An 18734-nucleotide genomic window follows, 5' to 3' on the forward strand; every position below is an offset into this window, starting at 1 on the left:
CATTTGAAATAGAACAATCTAACTAAAATATGGAAATACAGTATAAGCCTTCTCGTATCAAAACCCTATCACATTAGTGGTTTTAGTCATCAGAAAATGAGGGGAAAGAAAAAAAACCAAACTTGTTCATACTGGTCTTTAGGGGTCCTCTTAGTTTTCTCAAGTCATTTACAATTGGCATATGTTAGAGGAGTCTAAAAACATTTCTAGATACTTTACTGAGCTAAATTTATTAGGATAAGAACACTTGCAGCTTCTGTTGACTTTAATTGCAGTTGTGGGCATTAAATTGCTCACAAAATTCAGCTCACTTATTTCAGTATCTAACTATAGGTTGTGTACCAACCCAGAAGAGCTGCTAATTGAAAACACTGCTCGTGGTGCCCAAAGTTAAAACAGAATGATAAAAGGAATCAAGCACTGCTTATTTCATGTGCTGTCTTTATCTTCTTCCTCTTCATCTCCACAATTCATGGAGAACTTTACAAAATGGTTCAGCCTGCAAAGTAGCAGAGAGAAACATGCAAGGAAACCTCTTTCTGGAAGAAGATAACATAAGAACATTATCAACCAAAATCAACAGAGCTTCATGGGAACAAAACAGGCAGAGATGCCAGAGAATGCAAGGGAGAAATAAAGTTCTTAAAAAAAAATAACAATGATTTCAAGTACCACATACTGTTTTGCTACAGGGACTAACGTACACTGCAAATAAGTACAGCAGTGACAGAAAAGCATATGAAAAAAAGTCAGGAGAGATTTTATGTCTTGAACACAACCATGCCAGGTTTCACTACTTCAAAAACGGTCTAAGAATTTCAATGCAGAAACAGGCTATGAACAAATGATTGCAGAATACAAGGAATTACTTAAACATGTTTTACCACAGGTACAATAATTGATTGTGAAGGTATGAAAATGTAATACCCTGAAACTCCACTCAGAGCATCCTCCTCTTATTGCAAATATGCCAGCAGGGCACATGTTCTACTTCATGACACACACAGTAATGATCTGATACAAGCGGTAATTGTTCCCGCACATGTATAAAAGCATATTGTGCTGTATCCCCAGGAAAACAGCTTGTGCTAGAAAGAGCAACACCTACAGCTGAACACTGTGAGTCTTAATAGAAGCTGCAAGAAAGAGGATGAAGAAATTAACACTTACCACCTGCACGTTACCAATACAAAAATGAGTTCCCCATGGCTGGAGAAGTATACACAAATGCTAAACTCTCACCACATGCACTCTAAAGCAATCATCTCCAAACTTTTTGATCTTGCACCCCTAGCAGTAAAAAAATTTTTGAGCATGCACCCCAGTATATGTATATTTATTTATTTATAAGTTATACACATGTATGACTGAAGTTCCAATATTTTCTTCCCGCACCCCAAGATGGTTCATCTGGTGCACCCCACTTTGGAGACCACTGGTTGAATAAACAGAAGAACAAAAGCTACCAAAACAAGCATCTGCCCCAGATATTTGCTATGAATATCCACGGCAAAATTCTGGGGGCTCTCAGCTGGCTGCTATAGCTAAGCTTTTGTTAATAGAGATGAAAAGTCAATCTTACCAGAGGCGGTGGTGGAGGGGGCCCTCCAGAAGGTGGTGGAGGCGGTGGAGGAGGAGGTGGTGGTGGTGGCGGTGGCACAGGCATCCGTTAAGATTTCTAGCTTCACGCAGTTATGAAAAATATAGACAAAGTCTATGTCCTTGAGGGGAAGGGCGGGAGGAGAAAGAGAATTGGGGGGGAAAAAAAGAAAAAAAAAAGAAGACGAATGTGTTTATACACTGTAAGCTGAAGATCAGCCAAATTTCTAGCTCTCAGCAGACCGAAGACTTTTATACTGCACCGCTTCCAAAACCACAGTACGAACAGCCTCATTATAGTTATCTGATGACAACATTCATCTAAAGAGCAAGCTCACAGATCTGGACAAGTGCCATGAATACCAAATGCACAGATGCCAGCCTGTCCAGCTTTAACTATTACGCCTTGCCTTAACCTAGCCCATAGCCCTGAAACACAGTTCTGCAGAGAACAAATCACAGTCAACCACATGTAGACACTCCTGCTGGGACAAAAACTTTGTTGACTTTAAGCCAGAGGTTTGCTGCTCTAAGGACAGAGTAAGGAACTTTGTAAGGTTCACTGGGCTTGCTTCGATGTTAAAAAGAAAGAAAGAAAAAAAAAAGATATGATTGCATAATAAGTGAAGAAATAATTCCACAGTTTAAAGCTTCTATTACCAAATAACAGCATATAAGGACCAGACATTTCAAGTATTAAAGTCACGTGTTTTTCCTGCCATTTTTAAATGTTCACTTTTCACAATTCTTTAGTAATGCACTGACGAGAGACACATATCTTTGAACAAAAGCTTTTTTTTTTTTAAATCTCTTGCAGAATGACAGTGCATCATTCACTGATTTTCATCTCTAACCCAGCCCCCAACATGACTGCACTCCTTCTCAGTCTGAAGTTATCTGTAAAGTTAACAAGCAACCCCTGCATTTCATCAGTAAAACTGCAAATGAAAGTACTAGGCAGTGCCAAAGAGAGCCCTTTGCAAGCCATACTTGATAGCTACTCCTATTTTGATAGTGACTCTTGGATAAATGCTCCGAATATGGTTTTACATCTAGTTTTATGCCCATCATGTCATGACTGTCTTCCGAGTCTCTTCGCAATGTCATGTGAAACAGCATCAAAAGCCCTACAATATCGCAAAATATGACATCAGCTATTTCTTTCCTTTCTGTAAGGCTTTATCTTAGCAGGAAATTACATTGATTTGACACATTTGCTCTTTATACATCTCTGTAGATGATAATTTGTTTTCCTGTCTCCTCCAAGCATTTAGAAACATTTTACTCATTTTGATGTTTTCCTAGAAATTGATGTCATGTTGAAAGGACCACAGTTCCCAGGCCCTATTCCCCTTGTCCTTCCCTTCTTTTTTAAAAGCAGGCACTCTGTGCTCTTCCAGCTGTCTGAAACCTTTTGGTCAAGTAATTTAAGAATCACCTGTGTAAGCAGGAGGCATGAGACAGCTAAATCTGGAGAACTTCAGGAGAAAAGACAAGACAGAAATGAGGCAAGTTACAATCTTTAGGGGAATACTTAGCTGTTTTGTTAGAGAGGCAATGAAGTTAAAACATACATGCAGCCTTGTCCACTTCCTACCTAGTGTACGTGAACAATATCCAGATAATATCTGTGTATTTTCCTTCTGCTGTATCTTGTAAAATACTTTATGGGACATAAATCAAAAATTAAATATGCAGAGCCTCTGCAACACTTGCTTTCTCCATTAAGAGATTGCTATGCAAAGGACTAGTGTTATCAAAGCACTCTGGATCTGTAACAGAATTGGTTACAATCACTTTAATAATGGCTTAATGAAGCTTGCCAAGAAAGCCAACATCGCAGCATCTCCTCCATGCCACCCTCATTGTTGCCCTATGCAAAAAGCCATTATCAGAAGATATCTCTTTTCCTCAATTAAGTCATTCAAAAACACGGACATAAGGAGAATGAGTCTTCCCTGCTAATAATATGTTTCGGGTTAGTATCTTCCTACCCTGCAATACAGGCCTTTTGTCTTCATTAAGGATTTAGATTGGGAAATATGCTCTTAGTCAAATTAGAAAAAAAATACAACCCACGCTTCTGTGGCAGACCATGTGCATGGCAGCAGGAGGTAAAGCACACTGGAGGCGAACAGCAGTGGGAGAAAGGAAATGGGAATCGGCTCTTGGTATTTAGAAGTCACAATCTGAAATGCAATCAGATGACTTTTCTAGCTGCCTCTCTCACCAGTCCCTGCCCCAGCACCCATTCCTCCAAGTGATGCAGCCTAAGTTCCAGGACCAGAAGCTGTGTGGCCATCTACAACCCAAAATTCAGTGCAGAGGAAGTGTTCACTTCACCATGTATCCCACTCCCCTATCCTGAATCCTCTTGTCCAGTGACAGAGGAGAAGAATGCATTTCGGGGGGCTATAACACACAGCCCTTGAATGAAATATTGGAGATACCCTATAGCTTTCCTCCCATGCTGTTTCAAATCCTCTACAAATGAACTATCTTTCAGAAAATTCTGCATATGTGCCTGCCTTTGTCTCTTATCACAAATTCAAAGGCTCAATGTCCTGACCTGGGCGTGCTTTTGTGCACACAGAAGAATTCATGTTTTTTTATACCATCACAGTGTGAAGGTAGTCACATCTAATACCTATGCAGTGAAGAACCACTTTCCACATACAGGGTTCTATTTGTTCAAGCAGACTTTGGAAAAAAGAGGGCTGTCATTCACACAAGCAGACACTGATAGCAAAGAAGGACTGTCTGTAGATAAAGGTAGGCATCTTCAAAGTAACATACAATAAAAAAAATTGGCTCTTAAAATTTAGCCATAACTGCATGATCTACACATTTTAATACGTAGGACTGGCTATGAGAACCTGTTTTGTATTACTGCACCTATCTCACTTACATGGTTTGTATTTAAAGAAAATTACGTAGAAGACTGCACTTTCAATGTATCAACATGTTATTTGGAGGCCTCTATTCCTTGGTTAAAGGCTGTATTTCATCTGCCCCCCCCCCCCCCGCCCCCATTAAGTTGCTAGTTAAAATATGGTTGGTCATTTCAGACAGCTTCAGAACATGCTGGGGTTATGGATTTGCACATTATAAGCTAAACAAATTCTGAATTAAAAACAAAAAAGTAGTATCACGTTGATCAGTTCTAGTGTCTGTTAAGAGCCAGATGAGGGAAATGCCATGAAGGGTCCTTAAGGCACATGCGTCCTTTCTCCTCTCCTCTAAATATACATCTTTATAATTGGAAGAGCTGTCTGAATTACCCAAGGGACAGAAATAAAGAGATAGTTTAAAAAGTTGGCAATAGGTGGAGGGGAGAAGCCTGTGTATTTAGCCTCAGTTTTCTCAGGCAAAAAGTAATGTAAATCTTCCCTTGACTTCCACATCACAGAACAGAATCAGGCCCAACAATTGCAGAATTGCAAAAAAAAGGAAAATCCCAAACCCTGCCTTTTCTAGTCCACCTCCCTACCGAAGCAAGGTTCTACATTTTTTTTAGTGCTTTCTGAAGTCTAATTTTAGGTGTCCCAAATAATGTGGCTTGTATTATTTCCCTTGGGAAGCTCTTTCACAGTCAAATAACTCTCATAGTTCAGATTGCCTGACACTCAGCCTAATTTCCCCTTTTCTTAGTTTGATCCCATTTGCACTCCACTGCATATGACTACCTTGTACCAAGCAAAATAGTTTCTTCTACCCCTCAGCATCAGCTTTGTGAAATATAAGAATTATAATTCAGAAGTACGTTTACAAGGACTAGTTATACTTTTTGAGCTGTTTTGCTTCTCACACGTCATCCCATTAGTCAGTGAACATTATTACTGTTCTCTGATCTTAAAACAATTGGTCTTTTTTTGTTCTCTTGGTAAGGGTAATTCTAAAACTGGTAATTTCAGGTGTCACAGATTGTTCCTTGCTTCTTCTCACAGTGCTTGCTTGAATAGCAGCTGGGTTTAAGAACTACAGTGCAGTCCTCAATGTAGAACTCATGCTCCTAATTTCTGAAGGCCCAAATAAAATCTTCACCCAGACTTTCATTTTGAAGTGTCAGAGAAGACAGAGTACATGCGGATCTCTCTTCTTCATGGAATGTGCTCTCAGTCGCGTGCTGGATTCATCTGTGGGAAACTCAATATCTCTGCCTAAGCTTTTATGTAGATTCGGTCTCACCTTGCCCACAAGCTCTGATCCAAGCACTTCCCAAAGGTCTCCTTCTAAAGTGTTACTGCCACAGTGCTGGGCTCACACTAAGACAAAGTCCTGCTGGGAGGACAGAGCCACACTAAGAAACAACACAGTTTTTGGACAGCAGCTGACATGTCTCCTGCTGTACTGATGCTCAGCAGGACCACCACAGGTCTGTCTGCAAAGGCTATGCTAAAATACCTTCACCCATCATGGAAAGGCATGAAACAGCTGTACCTTCAATTTAGAACAATGTCTAGAAGGGGAAAAGACAGAGGGGAAAAATCACAATTATTTAAATGCACATGATATCCATTTATACACAAAAATATTACTTAACTAGTAGCACTTTTTTTTTTTTTTAAATGGCTATAGTCCTTAGGTCTTGTGGTGGTATAATCATTAATACGAAACAACATGGCTGGAACTGAAAATACAACCCTTTTAATCAATTTGGAGAAAGGACTGCAAAAGAACTGATTCATTATTACTGGATTTGCAATCACTGCAACTGCGCATTCTGAGGTAGGTAATTCAGCTTTGGAGAAATTTACAGAATTTTTCGCCTCAAAGTGAAGGCTGGGGTAACTATTTCAAAGGAGTGCAGGAAAGCTTATCTAAAATATTGGTCTTATTTTCTTGATTAAAAAGTGAAGAAGTAGACCACAAACTCTGTTCTTAACTTTTAATCAGCTTTTATACAATTAAGTATGATTTCCCCATTAGCTATAGTGTTCTGACTTACAGCTTTTAAATCCTTATATTTTAACAGAAAACTAAAAGAATTTCAAAATTACACAGGAGAAACAGCATCAATAAGCATCTGCTCAACTTTCACGATCTGAAAAGTAGACAATGAGCCTAATTGTGCCCCCACTTGCTCCTGTCAAACATCACTGAAGAACAGCTGAAATCACTGGTACAAGCATACCACAGATCTTTTAAAGACAGTACAACACATGTAGAGGCAGAGAAGAGAAAAACAGAGAAGGGCAGACATGTGTTATACAGATCAATTTTTCTGCTGTCACTATCACACAACTGGAAATGACTTGGAAAAAGCTTCTGTTTGGAATGAACCAGTTTAGATTTTAATTATAACAGAATCAAACCATGTAATTTTTAAGCATCAGATGCTACATTTCTTTCTACTGCTTTCAGTGTGAATGCCATTTTGTGTTTAGAGAACAGAACAAGGAATAATCAAGGTAGAGCCTCTGAGTATCCTCACAGTCTCTTTCTCCTCTGCAAAAATAACCCTGTTCACAAAAAAACTTGATAGTCTGCCATATTTGAGAGATTTAAGAGCAGTGCAGAAGTGTCAAACTGTTACAACCTTCTTTTACAGAAGAAAGGCAAACACTCATATACATAACCATCTTATATATATTTTAAGACATTCACAGGTATATTCCTACAGCTGACTAAGAAAACTCTAGCCTTTCATCATTTCCTAACAGACAGTACCTGGATTGTATACAACCTAAGAGAGAAATTGCTGCTCTCAGTTGACATTTACATCACTGCAACTAAAGGCAGAATCTGGCTTTTTCAATTCCATTGAAACGTACAAACCTCGAGGGCTCTCCCTCCATTTAATACCCAATGAAACACTCTTAAGCAGCATTTGTCTACACAGAGTCTGTGGGATTGTCTGACAGCACATAACAGTATCCTGCATTTAAGCCAAGGAATGTAAGTTCTCCTCAGCTTGGACTATTTCCACCAGGCTTGATCCAGCTAAGGGCTGCATCCCCTTTCTGCCTGAAAAAACCAACATGACTGCTATTCTGTCAGGAGCCTGATAACACTGCAGCAAACTGGCCAGGGCTGACCTAGCACAGATAACAGGAACTGGAAGACACTTTGCTTCCATGTGTGCTGTGGGCAGATCTCTGCTGGGTTCCCTACAGTGCTGACACTAGAAATTAAAGTGCTATGCCTCGACAAACCTCCCTTCAGAGGCAAAGCTGCACAGATGACTTCACGTCCCTATACATGACTATTTCTGGGTCTAGCTTTCTCTGCTCCATGGGGACCTGCCATAGAAGACTAATTGCTGTAAGGGAGCAGAATAAGAGAATTTGTCATTCTCTTTTAAATAAGGAGTAAGATGAAAAGAACGACACATAAGACGAAGAAATATATTATGCCAACTGTAGTGTTAACCTCAAGTTAAAGAGTCCAAAGACAAATGAGGTAAATTACAAGCAATTAGGACTTGCACAAAGAGGTAACTTTGCAAAGGAAACAATTTATACAAAGGGTTTCCTTGAAATATACCGTATCATCCACACAAAGACAGCCATGGCATATTTCACTGCCAGATATATAAACAATGGTGAATTGGATATACAGTCATTAGCAAAGTTAATCATTGGCCTAAGCTAAATAAAGTACAGCTCAGTGGAAGTTCAAGGTCACTGCCACATTCTGAAGATGACTGTTTACTTTTATACTCCTTAGAGTTTCAGTGTGAACAGCACTTGAGCTCTCTTAGTAGAGGCAATCTGATGCTTCAAGTTAACACTTGCAAGTTTTGCGGTTTCTGCAGAGAAGTAAATTGTATGTTTTCACATAATTATTAATAATATACTTCTTTATAGTTATTCCTGTATTTATTTACTACCATTCATATAATATAGATATCTGAAAAGTATACCTGTATACAGAATGCTTTCCACCAAAGAAACTCCTAAAGTTGTTTAATCGATTCCCCTAACAGAAGAAAGTTTTGCTTTCCAATAAAGCAGTTAGCATCAAAATAGAAAACCCAAACTAGGCAGTGTTCAGCATCTTGCTTTTTCATATTCGCTATACACAGCTCAACAAATGTCTGTCTTCAAATGCCAGGCAAGTGAAAAGAATTTGCAAATGTGGGTATCAGAAGACTACAGGACTTTCAAAATCCATGTCTCAAATAATTCTAAAATTTTCACTTTCAACCACATGATGTTTCATCAGAGATCCTATTTTTGCAGCTTTCCATCTTGAAAATATAAATTTATAGAAACCTGTATGCATGCCACGTCAGGCTGATATCTACCAGCTTAAGAAACACAGTATAATACTGCCAATGAAAGGAAAATAAAACTGGCAATTCAACATGAGCCATTCTTCCCTACAACACAGTATCAGTATCATGCCCCAGCATGGATTGTGGTCACTGTATGCTGTAAGGAGAATTGTCTTTCATAAGGGATGTAAAACGTGATGATCTGGTCACCTGCAGGAATAAGTTGCCAGGGAAATCCTCACCTCAAAGAAAGAATGGGAAGCTTTGATCGTGGTTTTCAGTGAAGTTGTGATTACTTAATTTCCCTTCAAAATCTATTTCCAATGGTAAAAATGCTAACCCTAACATCCTGACAAATTAAACTACAACTTCTGAACATGTTTATACATTCTTACTTTCATGCTCTTATCTGTCAATCCTGTTGAAACTGTTGCTCCATTTCAATGATACAGTTGATAACTTAATCTTAGATGTTATTTACACCAGGGTGAGGCTTCCATACTTATAAGTAAAAGGTATATAAACCCCTATGTTATTTAGGAAGCCTTGCTACACTACCATAATATTGCATTTTTAGTATTTTAACTAATTAATTGTTCTGAAAAAATTAAAACGCAAAGTGTTCTTATTGCCCCTTAAGAGTCACAGCTGCTATATTTATAAAACTTCCTATGTGCGTAAAAGTGTAAATACGCTTTCTTGTACAAAAAATTGTTAGTTGTTTTTAAAGGCAGCAGACAAAATATCTAGCTCCAAACTTACATCCATTTACTCAGGACAACGATTTAACTTCGTACAATGAACAACAAATCGCAAAGTCATTTGCAACTGCAACAAAAAAAATCCCTGATAAAAGATGTTTTTATTCGTAGGCCTAGTTCAGAATTGCTAGTAAAACAAAGTTCTCAGAAAAAACAATGAGTTTTATTAAATTGAAGATGTAGCACTTTTACTTATTAAAGGACTTCAATTGCAATTCTTTGTGAAAGTCATTATATTCAGAAAGGACAATGTGATTGATACCTACCCGTACACACGGAATAAGCAATGAACACTAGGAATCCAAAAATAGTCAACTGACTTTGCTGCCTGCTGAAGAAGGAAAGTAATTCTAGCGATTAACTGACAACAGAAGATTTCTTTGAAGTTGTGTCTATCATGGACACAAAGGAGCAAAGGGGTTTTCTACAATTTTCCTTCTTTGAACAAGTAGATCAGAATCAGCTGCCAGAATCAGCTCCCAAGAATACTTCCAGTGCAGCTAGTATCTGCTACATTCAGACCAGGCAGGGTAATGATGAGGACTCACTCATTTCCACCAACTCTGGTGTCAAGTTTTATGCTCGTTTTGGACTCCAGCTTTCACTTTTAGCAGTCTGGATCTGGCCCTTCTCTTTTTTTACTTCCCTCTGTGACAATTTCTCTCCTTTGCTAAGTGGCTTACCACTCTCTCCATTCCCACTCTCCACTTTCTTCTTTGTCTTTGCTCTTTTCACCATTCACCTCATCTGTTGCCTGCTGCTGACCCAAGGCAAGACAAACGGAGCCAATTCATTTAAAAGGTAGAGTTGTCTGCTCTGGGGAAAGAAACACTGCACATGGTGCAAAAGTAAGTAATTCTCCATGATGATACTAGAGGTTCAGCACAGGTTGCTAGTACTAAGAAAAACAAAGGAAATGCAGAACTAGGCTGATTCAGCTCTGAAAAAATGAAATGTGATTCTAGGAGGTACCAGGAGATATATCCTGACTAGAGCTGGTAAGTATTAGTGCCAACATATGAAGCCTCACATTGACAGACTGGATACAAGACTGAAATTTTGGAGAAAAACAACCAGGTGAAATAGTCTGGGCACAGGAAAGCAGCAAAGCAACCACAGTATACCCGTTCTGCAGCTATACTGGCCTTTGCTGCTCCTGGTACAGCTCATTCAGAGCAAGCTCAAGTACCACCCCCCACCCCACCCCCCTCCTCCCTTGGCAGTGCATCGTTTATCCTACTGTTAAGTCATGTAAACTCATGATCACTTGATCCAAGAATATTTTGTACAATCGGCTTTTGCATAATTTCCTTGCTACTTAGTCATTTCAAGGCTAAAAAAGGCTTTCATTCTGCATTAAATGCCCTGTTGGGCCCCACATCTGTCACTCACACAGCCCAACACAGAGACAGTCTCCACCCCCTCTGTCAATTTACTAATTTAGGGACTCAACCATCTCTTATTAATTTTTATGCTAAATTTTCCTTTGCTTTCAGTAGAAGTGAGGTCAGTTCTTTGGGTTTAATTCTGAAAATACTCAAGCAAATACAAGCTGCGGTGATATAAGTAACATCACTAATGTGTGTGAAGCTGTTTGCACTTGCACCACTGATCAACTGAAGCAACTTTCTGTCCAAATCCTAGGCAGAATTTGACAGATACTTTTGCAGTGATTGACGCATCCCCAAGGGGAGCAAACATTCCCTCTGAAAATAAGTTGCTAAAAAAATGCTCTGTTTTGCTGATATGTAAGCCTGGCTTGCCTTTTCTGCGCCTCATGATTTTCTTCATGTGTCTACTCGACTAACACAGCAGATCTATAGATTTTGTATAGATGCAGTGTTATTTCTTTTCTTCTTTAGCATACAACAAAAGTGTAACTGACTTGGACAAAAGCCCCAAACCTGCCAGGACTATTTTATATGCATTCAGTAGCACTGGTGCATGTACATTTTTCACTGCACAAAACTATGCCAGTTAGGAAATCAATAACATAATACCTTTCAAACAAGAGGATACAAAGGAGGAACAAAAGATCCCAAGACCTCCCTTGTGACCCAGTACCACATTCTGCTCTCCTCTTTTTTCTTTTTTTGTTACTTCTAATGAAGGGAGTAAAACATGATATAGCAACGAGAAAAAGTTAAATGGTACAGTAGACATTTACGGACCTGCGTATAGCTTGTGGAAGGGACCAACACAAAGGGTTGCTATATCTAAACCCATCCATTCACTTTGTTCACCTAGAAGGAAGCATTTTACCCCTATCTTATGAATCAAACAGAAGCACCGTAATTTCTAGCCAACGCTCTAATTTATCAAGGCAGACATGGCAGTTGCCAACAGTATAAATGAAGGATATAGCATATCCATTACATTGAAGCTCCAGAGCAGACACAGGAGGTAGTTTTCTTAGACATTTGTAAGAGCAGTGTCAAGACTGAGCAAGTCCATTCACACTGAATTTCTGTTCTTATGTTTAGTGAACTTTATCTTGTAGGGACCTTTGGTCCAGTTTTCCACTGCTTTTCACTTTGTATTTTCACTTATACTGTAGCTGTAGTACAGCTGTTACGTTGCTCTCCTCTGCCTGGGCTGGCTACAAAATGATACCATTCTCATCACAGACAGTTATGTATCTATGCGTAACAGTGGCGAAAGATGACAGAGGGTCAATGCAAAGAAGAATCAGGCTCCCCATGCATGATCTTATTTGAGAGAGAGGAGGATGTCTGGTAGTCTAAAGGAAATCCATTTCAGCTGTTGTCTGAATTACCAAGGCATGAAAATATGCTTTTCACACCTTATGAAAATGCTTTAGTTGTTTCACATACTTTCAAAGCAATCCAAAGGCAGCTTTACAGCTGTCATATATGTAATACTGAATGAGTCCACTCGACGATACTCAGAAGTCAAATTAAGGTGGGCATATTCAAAAGAAAACAATTTTGTCTAAAAATACACTCTTTCTCTCTGATTTGGAAGCCCCAAGAACATTTTTTCTGTTTGCAAATATAGCACTGTTTACATCACTGTTCATCCTGGCTACAAAGCCACTGGACAACCCTGATGCAGAACAACCACAGATGAAAAAGCAACTGTGAAGTCCCATTAAGGTTTTGCTACTATAAGCCAATTTTCAGAAAGCTTCAGTCTTTCAAAGAGAGTAACTACTTTGTGTAAGAGCACAGACTAATTGAGGAAGATCTGTAAGAATAAGCAGTAAAGGCATTCCAGAAACCTATACCTCAAAACTGCATAGCAGTCACTACTAATTCATTGTAAGGTGAGTACTGAGGACTTTTAGATAAAAGAATTTACTGGATATTATAGTTGATTATTATGTTTATTTAGATATTAATTTTACATATACTCTGAAGAAGCTAGGAATCTTTATTCTGGCACAATACAGCCCAGTATCATTTTCCCAAAGCAATCATCTGCTTCAATTTTTCATTTGTGATCTCATTTATTAGACTTTATAATGAATGGCATAAAATACCCACATAATAATGCAGCAGATGCTCACACACATCCAGGATCAGTAACTTACGGAAGTCAAGGGTAAGAGACCCGAACTGAGCTAGTCCAGTCTCACTTACTTTTGATAACTGAACAGAACTTGTCCCAGTCACTGAGCACAGAGAAGAAAAGCTTCCACAGAAGCAGATGCTTCTCAAAAATCATGTAATTCTTATAGGTGAGTTCTGACTAACAAACATACAAAGAAATGTGACACCTATCCTTTCACTGCTCTGTTTCTCTTTGAAGCTAGAATATTTTAAAATATTAATATTAAACTATTTAATATTTAATATCAGTTAATATTTATTTTAGATATAATACAAAATAGTAAATCATGTTATTCAACTTTGAAGCTTTTAACATCTATCTCTTAAAATGTGCAAATATTTTTGTATTTGTTATGACTAAGATATTGTTTTCAGTTCAAGGTCTTCTTTTCAGAGGATAATGAACTTCCCAAAATACTAACCTCATCAACCAAGAAAATTATTCTTTTCAAGTATAAAGAGCATCTATTAGCATCTATGCTATGTTCCGTTATGACATTCAACACTGCTGACCTTTATGGTGTGATTACTGAGACGTGACACTGCTATGTTTTGATTTACTGTTTAAAAGAAAAATTACCTAAATACTTTCTGCAAATTCAGATTTAGTAGTCATTATGTACACAATCCTAGCATGGCCCTTCCTGATGTACTGCAGTTACAGAAATTGAGATGTTACAGGGTCTTTATTTGTATTTCCTTTTGGAGGTGCCATTGGAGAGAGGGGAAAAAAAGGAGGGAGTTGCTTGGTATTACACTATATGATTTAATAAATTCAGTAATATGTTGCTCTTTCCAGTGCAGTACAATCACAGAATCAGAAACTCAAGTGCATCTCAGTCATTTTCAGGAATAGATCCAAACCAGCAATGAGTTGAACACTGCAGCTAATGAATTAAGCTTTGCATCTGCCCCTAAGCAACCGAAGTCTGTATGCAAAGCTGATCAAACTATTTACACACACATCTTCACAGAATGTATATCCTTGATTTTTTTTTTTTTAATTGAGTTTCACACTTATATTGCAAGCTGGTACAGACATCTGCACTTTTGTGCAATTTCGTATGCCACTTAGCCTACTGGAGTCTCAATCTTAATAAGACGTTGTAGATAACACTTAAAAATGTTTAACAGTGTCACTGTAACATCAAGAGGGGTTGCATGCTGGTTGTTAAGCCCCATTCCTTGACCAGGATCTTCTACAGGAAGAGAATTGACTCCCACAGAATTTCTTTCTGATTATGAGTCTAACCCACATTTTGTCATCATCATCTACAGCAAAACATCCAAAGCATTCTATCTGTGAAACAAAGCACACTTACGCAATCCTCTTTAAGGGTCCCACACTGAGCTTCTTGTATGTTACCTTGTACATGGAAGCTAGTAACTGACGGCAAAGCAGACTCAATCTTTCCACCTCACGTTGGGCAATGTCCCTTACGAGCCGTGGGTGGCAGCAGCATCTGCACCGCCTGCACATTCCAGCCAGGACACTGTTTTGGGTCACAGGTCCACGCAGTGAACGGGAATAATCCTCACGCACACATACCTAACGAGCATCCCAGCTCAGACTGCCATCACAGAATGAAGTTGTATTCATTTCCTTGATCATCTTGCCTGTGGCTTGTCTTTCAGTACAAAGAATGTGAACTGAAGATTTTAACAATGATTATACAAACACATGTTGTTAAATAAACAGGAGTTTGTGCTGGAAGTGCAGATGGAGAAACTGAACGTATCAGGAAGCAGTTCAACAATTCTATTCATGCAGCATGCAGGATAACAGGTATCACTGTTATCACAATTTCAGCAATATTTCACTGCCTGAAACAGCAGAAGCACTTGCAAATTTTAGTCCATAAATCCAGACTGTCCCAAGACCATCCTGTGTTGAAATCATCAATCTTTATTTAGTATCTCAGTGTCTTCTCTCCTAAATCAGATTTATTTTGCTACCTTTCAGAAATCTCACTTAGTAATATTCCACTTTCAGTAACAAATGAAAAAAAAGGCATGCTGGCCTCACATGTCCTTCCTATTCCTAGAACTCCTGAACTTCTAGAACAACGCAAACACACCCTTCCTCCACTCCTCCCTGCCCCAGCAGAGATGCGGGCTGTGGCATCACGTACCCCTGCTATGCCTTTGCAAACTCCAAGCATATCCTAAGAATAATAACAACCCCCCCCTTCTCGCTACCTGCTACCAACACATTCCCTGTCACTCTGTATTAGCGCAAACAGGCTGATGCATCAATGACAAGATTTTAGTGTCATTTTTACCCATGCTAATTATTATTAAACCTTTAGGAGCTTCTTTCCAACGCTTCTCCGGCATTCCCCCTGCAGTAGGTACATAAGCATTCAATACACGGTAGCTTTTACAACTAGTCAATGCCGTTTTCTCAGCTGACCTACGCCAGCACACCTATTTCAAGGGCGAGAACTAGGAAAAAAGTTCTTCCTACCCACCGTCGCCTGAAAACAGCCCGTTTCCCTTTACTTGACAAAACAGCAGAGGAGCACCACGCAAAACCTGTACCTAACGTGCAGCCACGCTTCCTCCGCCGCTGTGAGTCACCGCATCCCAAAGGCTTGGGTCTCCCCGGGACCCCCATGCCCTCCTTGGCCGGCCGCTGACGGGGGCCCGGCCCGGCCCGGCCCTGCCCGGAGGCGCGGCGGAGCCCCCCGCGGGGCGCGGGGGAGCGGGGCGGGGGCACGGCGGTGCCCGGCCGCACCGGCCCCGGCAGCAAGTTTCTCCGCCGAGTTGTCTCGGCTCCCGCCGCGCGGCGGGAGCTCCGGCCTTCGGGCCGCCTCGCCCACCGCGGCCCCCGGCCCCAGCGGCGAGGGGAGGCGGCCGCCTCGCCGGGGCCCCGGCCCCGGCGCCTCCGGCTGACGGGGCCGGCGCGGCGGGTCGGAGGCACCGGCCACCCCCCGACCCCAGTAGCCGCAGCGCTGCGCCCCCTCCGCGCCCACCTGCTCGGCGGCCGGTGCCGGTGCCGTTGGGGCCGGGGCGGCGCGGCGCGCTCCTCCCCGGGCAGAGGGCGCCAGGTACGGCGGGCGGGCGCCCGCCTCCCCTCAGGGGAGGTGGGAGCTGGCTGGGAGGCGGGGGGAAGGAGCGGAGGGGGCAGATCTTAAGATCTCGAGGGGAAAAAAGCCCGTCCCGGTCCTCAGGGGGGGATAATTTTTTTTTTTTTTTTTAAGTAGTAGTTTAACACACGCCGCCCCGAGCGGGAGACGAACTGGAGGGGGAGCGCGGGGGCCAGCTGAGCGCCGGCTGGATCTGGCCGGTTCTGGCGCCAACGGCCCGACGGGGCTGGTGCTGCCGCCGCCGCCCCACACCGGCCCCGGGCGGCAGCGCGGCCCTCGGCCACGGGCCTGGCGCCTGCCTACGCGGGGCCGTTCCTCGGGGAGGAGGCCCTTCCTCAGGGAGGAGGCCCTGAGCGGGCGTTCACCCGCGGGCCCCGTTTGCCATCCTCACCCTTGAAGCGTGGCAGCTTTTGCATGAGGGTGAAGTCCAGCTGCAGCCTGGCGCACCCTCCCACAGGCAGGTGCCTTGGCAGAGCTGGTTATTTTTAAAAGCCCACCTGGAAGCCAAAATGGTGCCCCACGGCACGGAGAAAAGGTGCCGCTACCCTGCCCACCTGCTGAACTGCTGCTGCCCAGCTGCCTCGTGAGGGCCTGCACTTGAAGCCGGCCGGGTGCCCTCGGTTTTTGTGCCCCACATTGTGCGCTAGAAGCATGTAGGGGAAAAAAAACCCAAACCCACCTTGTTTTCTTGCAGATTTTTTTCAAGGCAGTTTGCAGATGGAAATGTTACGGCCTCGCCCTAGCGAGCCTTCTTTGTTTCTGTCAGGGCGAGGGAGTTGCTGCCGAGCAGCCTCCTGGCCAGCTGGAGGAACGAGGCACCCCTGTGTTGTCATGCAGTGAACGCCTCAGGAATGAGGATGCTGGTGAATAACTTAAAAATCATAGTGTGGGTTCTTGTCTGCCTGCTGGCCTTCGGATGGTGCTTTCAGGTGGCTGAGAGGCAGGCCCGTCTCATCTGGATTTTTCTGGAAGACCTGTTTCGTCGTAGAAATGTAAAATTGGGTTTTTCATTGCCCTGCTTGATTTTAAAGCAGTCCAGAGAAATCAATGTCGCTTGGATCCGGACAATGGCAGTATCAGCCTCTGAGACTGGTGGAAAGTCGCCGATGGGCTGTGGCACCTCAGCTCATCAGGGCAGGTGCATAAAAATCCTTGCTGTAGACCTCTCTGTACTGTCTGCTCATGGCTATGAGTTTGATTTACTATTCTGAAAATATCCTCCTGGTTGCTTGTCAGACTAAATAATTCTCAGTCCTAAGTATCTGCCCCAGTTGCTTCCAGAGCAGTTGGGGAGCTCTAAACCCATTTCCAGCTGGTCACTAGTCTGAACTTCAAAGCACAAAACAAAGCCAAGAGTGCTGTAGGTAGTGCCCCAGAAAAATAAAAATGTAAGCATTTACTTTAAAAAATATATATAATGTCACACTTGAAAATAGCTTTCATTATTCATGCAAATTAATCTCAGCTGAGATTTTATTTTAGATTGCTAATGCTGAAATGGGCTTTGTCCACCTTTTGATTTAGTTCAGAAAGGGACTTCAGAGGAACAAGCTGCAAGAGTGCAGGAAAAAATTGGTTTCGTCTTGTTCCTATGACTTTTTTTTCACTTTCTTTCACTTCCCAATGAGGTCCGCATAATGACAGCAGAATTTGTACGGTGCAACAGTGACCATTTCCACCTACGCAGCTGGACAGACCCGGTATGAAGTTTATGCACCGGTCTAGTTGGAAACAATCAACTTTACCTGCGGTACATAGTTCGCATACATTTAGTACGCTGAAGTATGTAATACTTGCCTCTTGGCTAGTGGTAGCTGGTTACAGAAACCTGTTGCACATTAGATTTCATTAAAAGAGCCCTACAGGGCTGCATACCTAGGAATTATAAAAGTCTCCTCTTTCTGTTTTGTCTTTGAGAGGTGTAGGTGAAAAGGAAAGAAGTGCTCCCTTTCCAATGCTGAATCGGAATGAAGGCACTTCTGGAGCGCACAGTGGTAGTGGAAGAGCCCGAAGACTTCTGTACAAACTGCAAGGAGCCTTGTGAAGGCTAGTGCACTGAACCCCCCATTTTTTCTGGTTCCCCACTTGAGATCCTCCTCCTCTTCACAGCTGCATCCAAGACCACAGAAAGGGCAATGCAGCAGGGACAAAACTGACCCCAAATTATTATATAGGATGTGCTGTTCTTGGGTTTTATTATCTACCAATTTAAGATTATCTGAAGTGCTTTAAATACAGAAAACTTGCTTCAAACATATTTGTAGCTAACACTGGTATGTTTTACAAAGCATAGGCATAAATACAAGTTTATTTTCCATATATTCCATATGCATAACTATTAAAAATGATGTTGTATACTGGAACTATAGTTTTACTGAACAAATACATTTTAACATGGATCAAACAATATATCCATTTCTCCAGAAAAGGAGCACCTCTGCATCTGTCCTAGACTCAGGCTACTTGGTGCAATGTTCTCTGTGGTGCCTTGGTA

At 41.5% G+C, this 18734-nt stretch overlaps 1 protein-coding gene across 5 annotated transcripts in view; it reads right to left on the reverse strand.

Annotated features, from left to right (window-relative positions):
- The window catches only part of WIPF3 (WAS/WASL interacting protein family member 3), a 39369-nt gene extending 23148 nt beyond the window's left edge, over positions 1-16221 (reverse strand). The window contains exons 1-2 of one of the 5 annotated variants that reach the window (XM_052799159.1): positions 16127-16221; positions 1583-1721 (exon numbers count right to left, since the gene is read on the reverse strand). In XM_052799159.1, the coding sequence (XP_052655119.1) occupies positions 1583-1666 (84 nt within the window). In that variant the 5' untranslated portion in view covers positions 1667-1721; positions 16127-16221. Of the gene's footprint in view, positions 1-1582; positions 1722-14473; positions 14812-15692 lie in introns of those variants that run through there. The other 4 variants (XM_052799152.1, XM_052799189.1, XM_052799178.1 and 1 more) reach the window with 4 other exon arrangements.
- Between the last annotated feature and the right edge of the window lie 2513 nt (positions 16222-18734).

The sequence above is a fragment of the Harpia harpyja genome, chromosome 1, assembly GCF_026419915.1.
Source record: "Harpia harpyja isolate bHarHar1 chromosome 1, bHarHar1 primary haplotype, whole genome shotgun sequence".
Lineage (NCBI taxonomy): Eukaryota > Metazoa > Chordata > Aves > Accipitriformes > Accipitridae > Harpia > Harpia harpyja.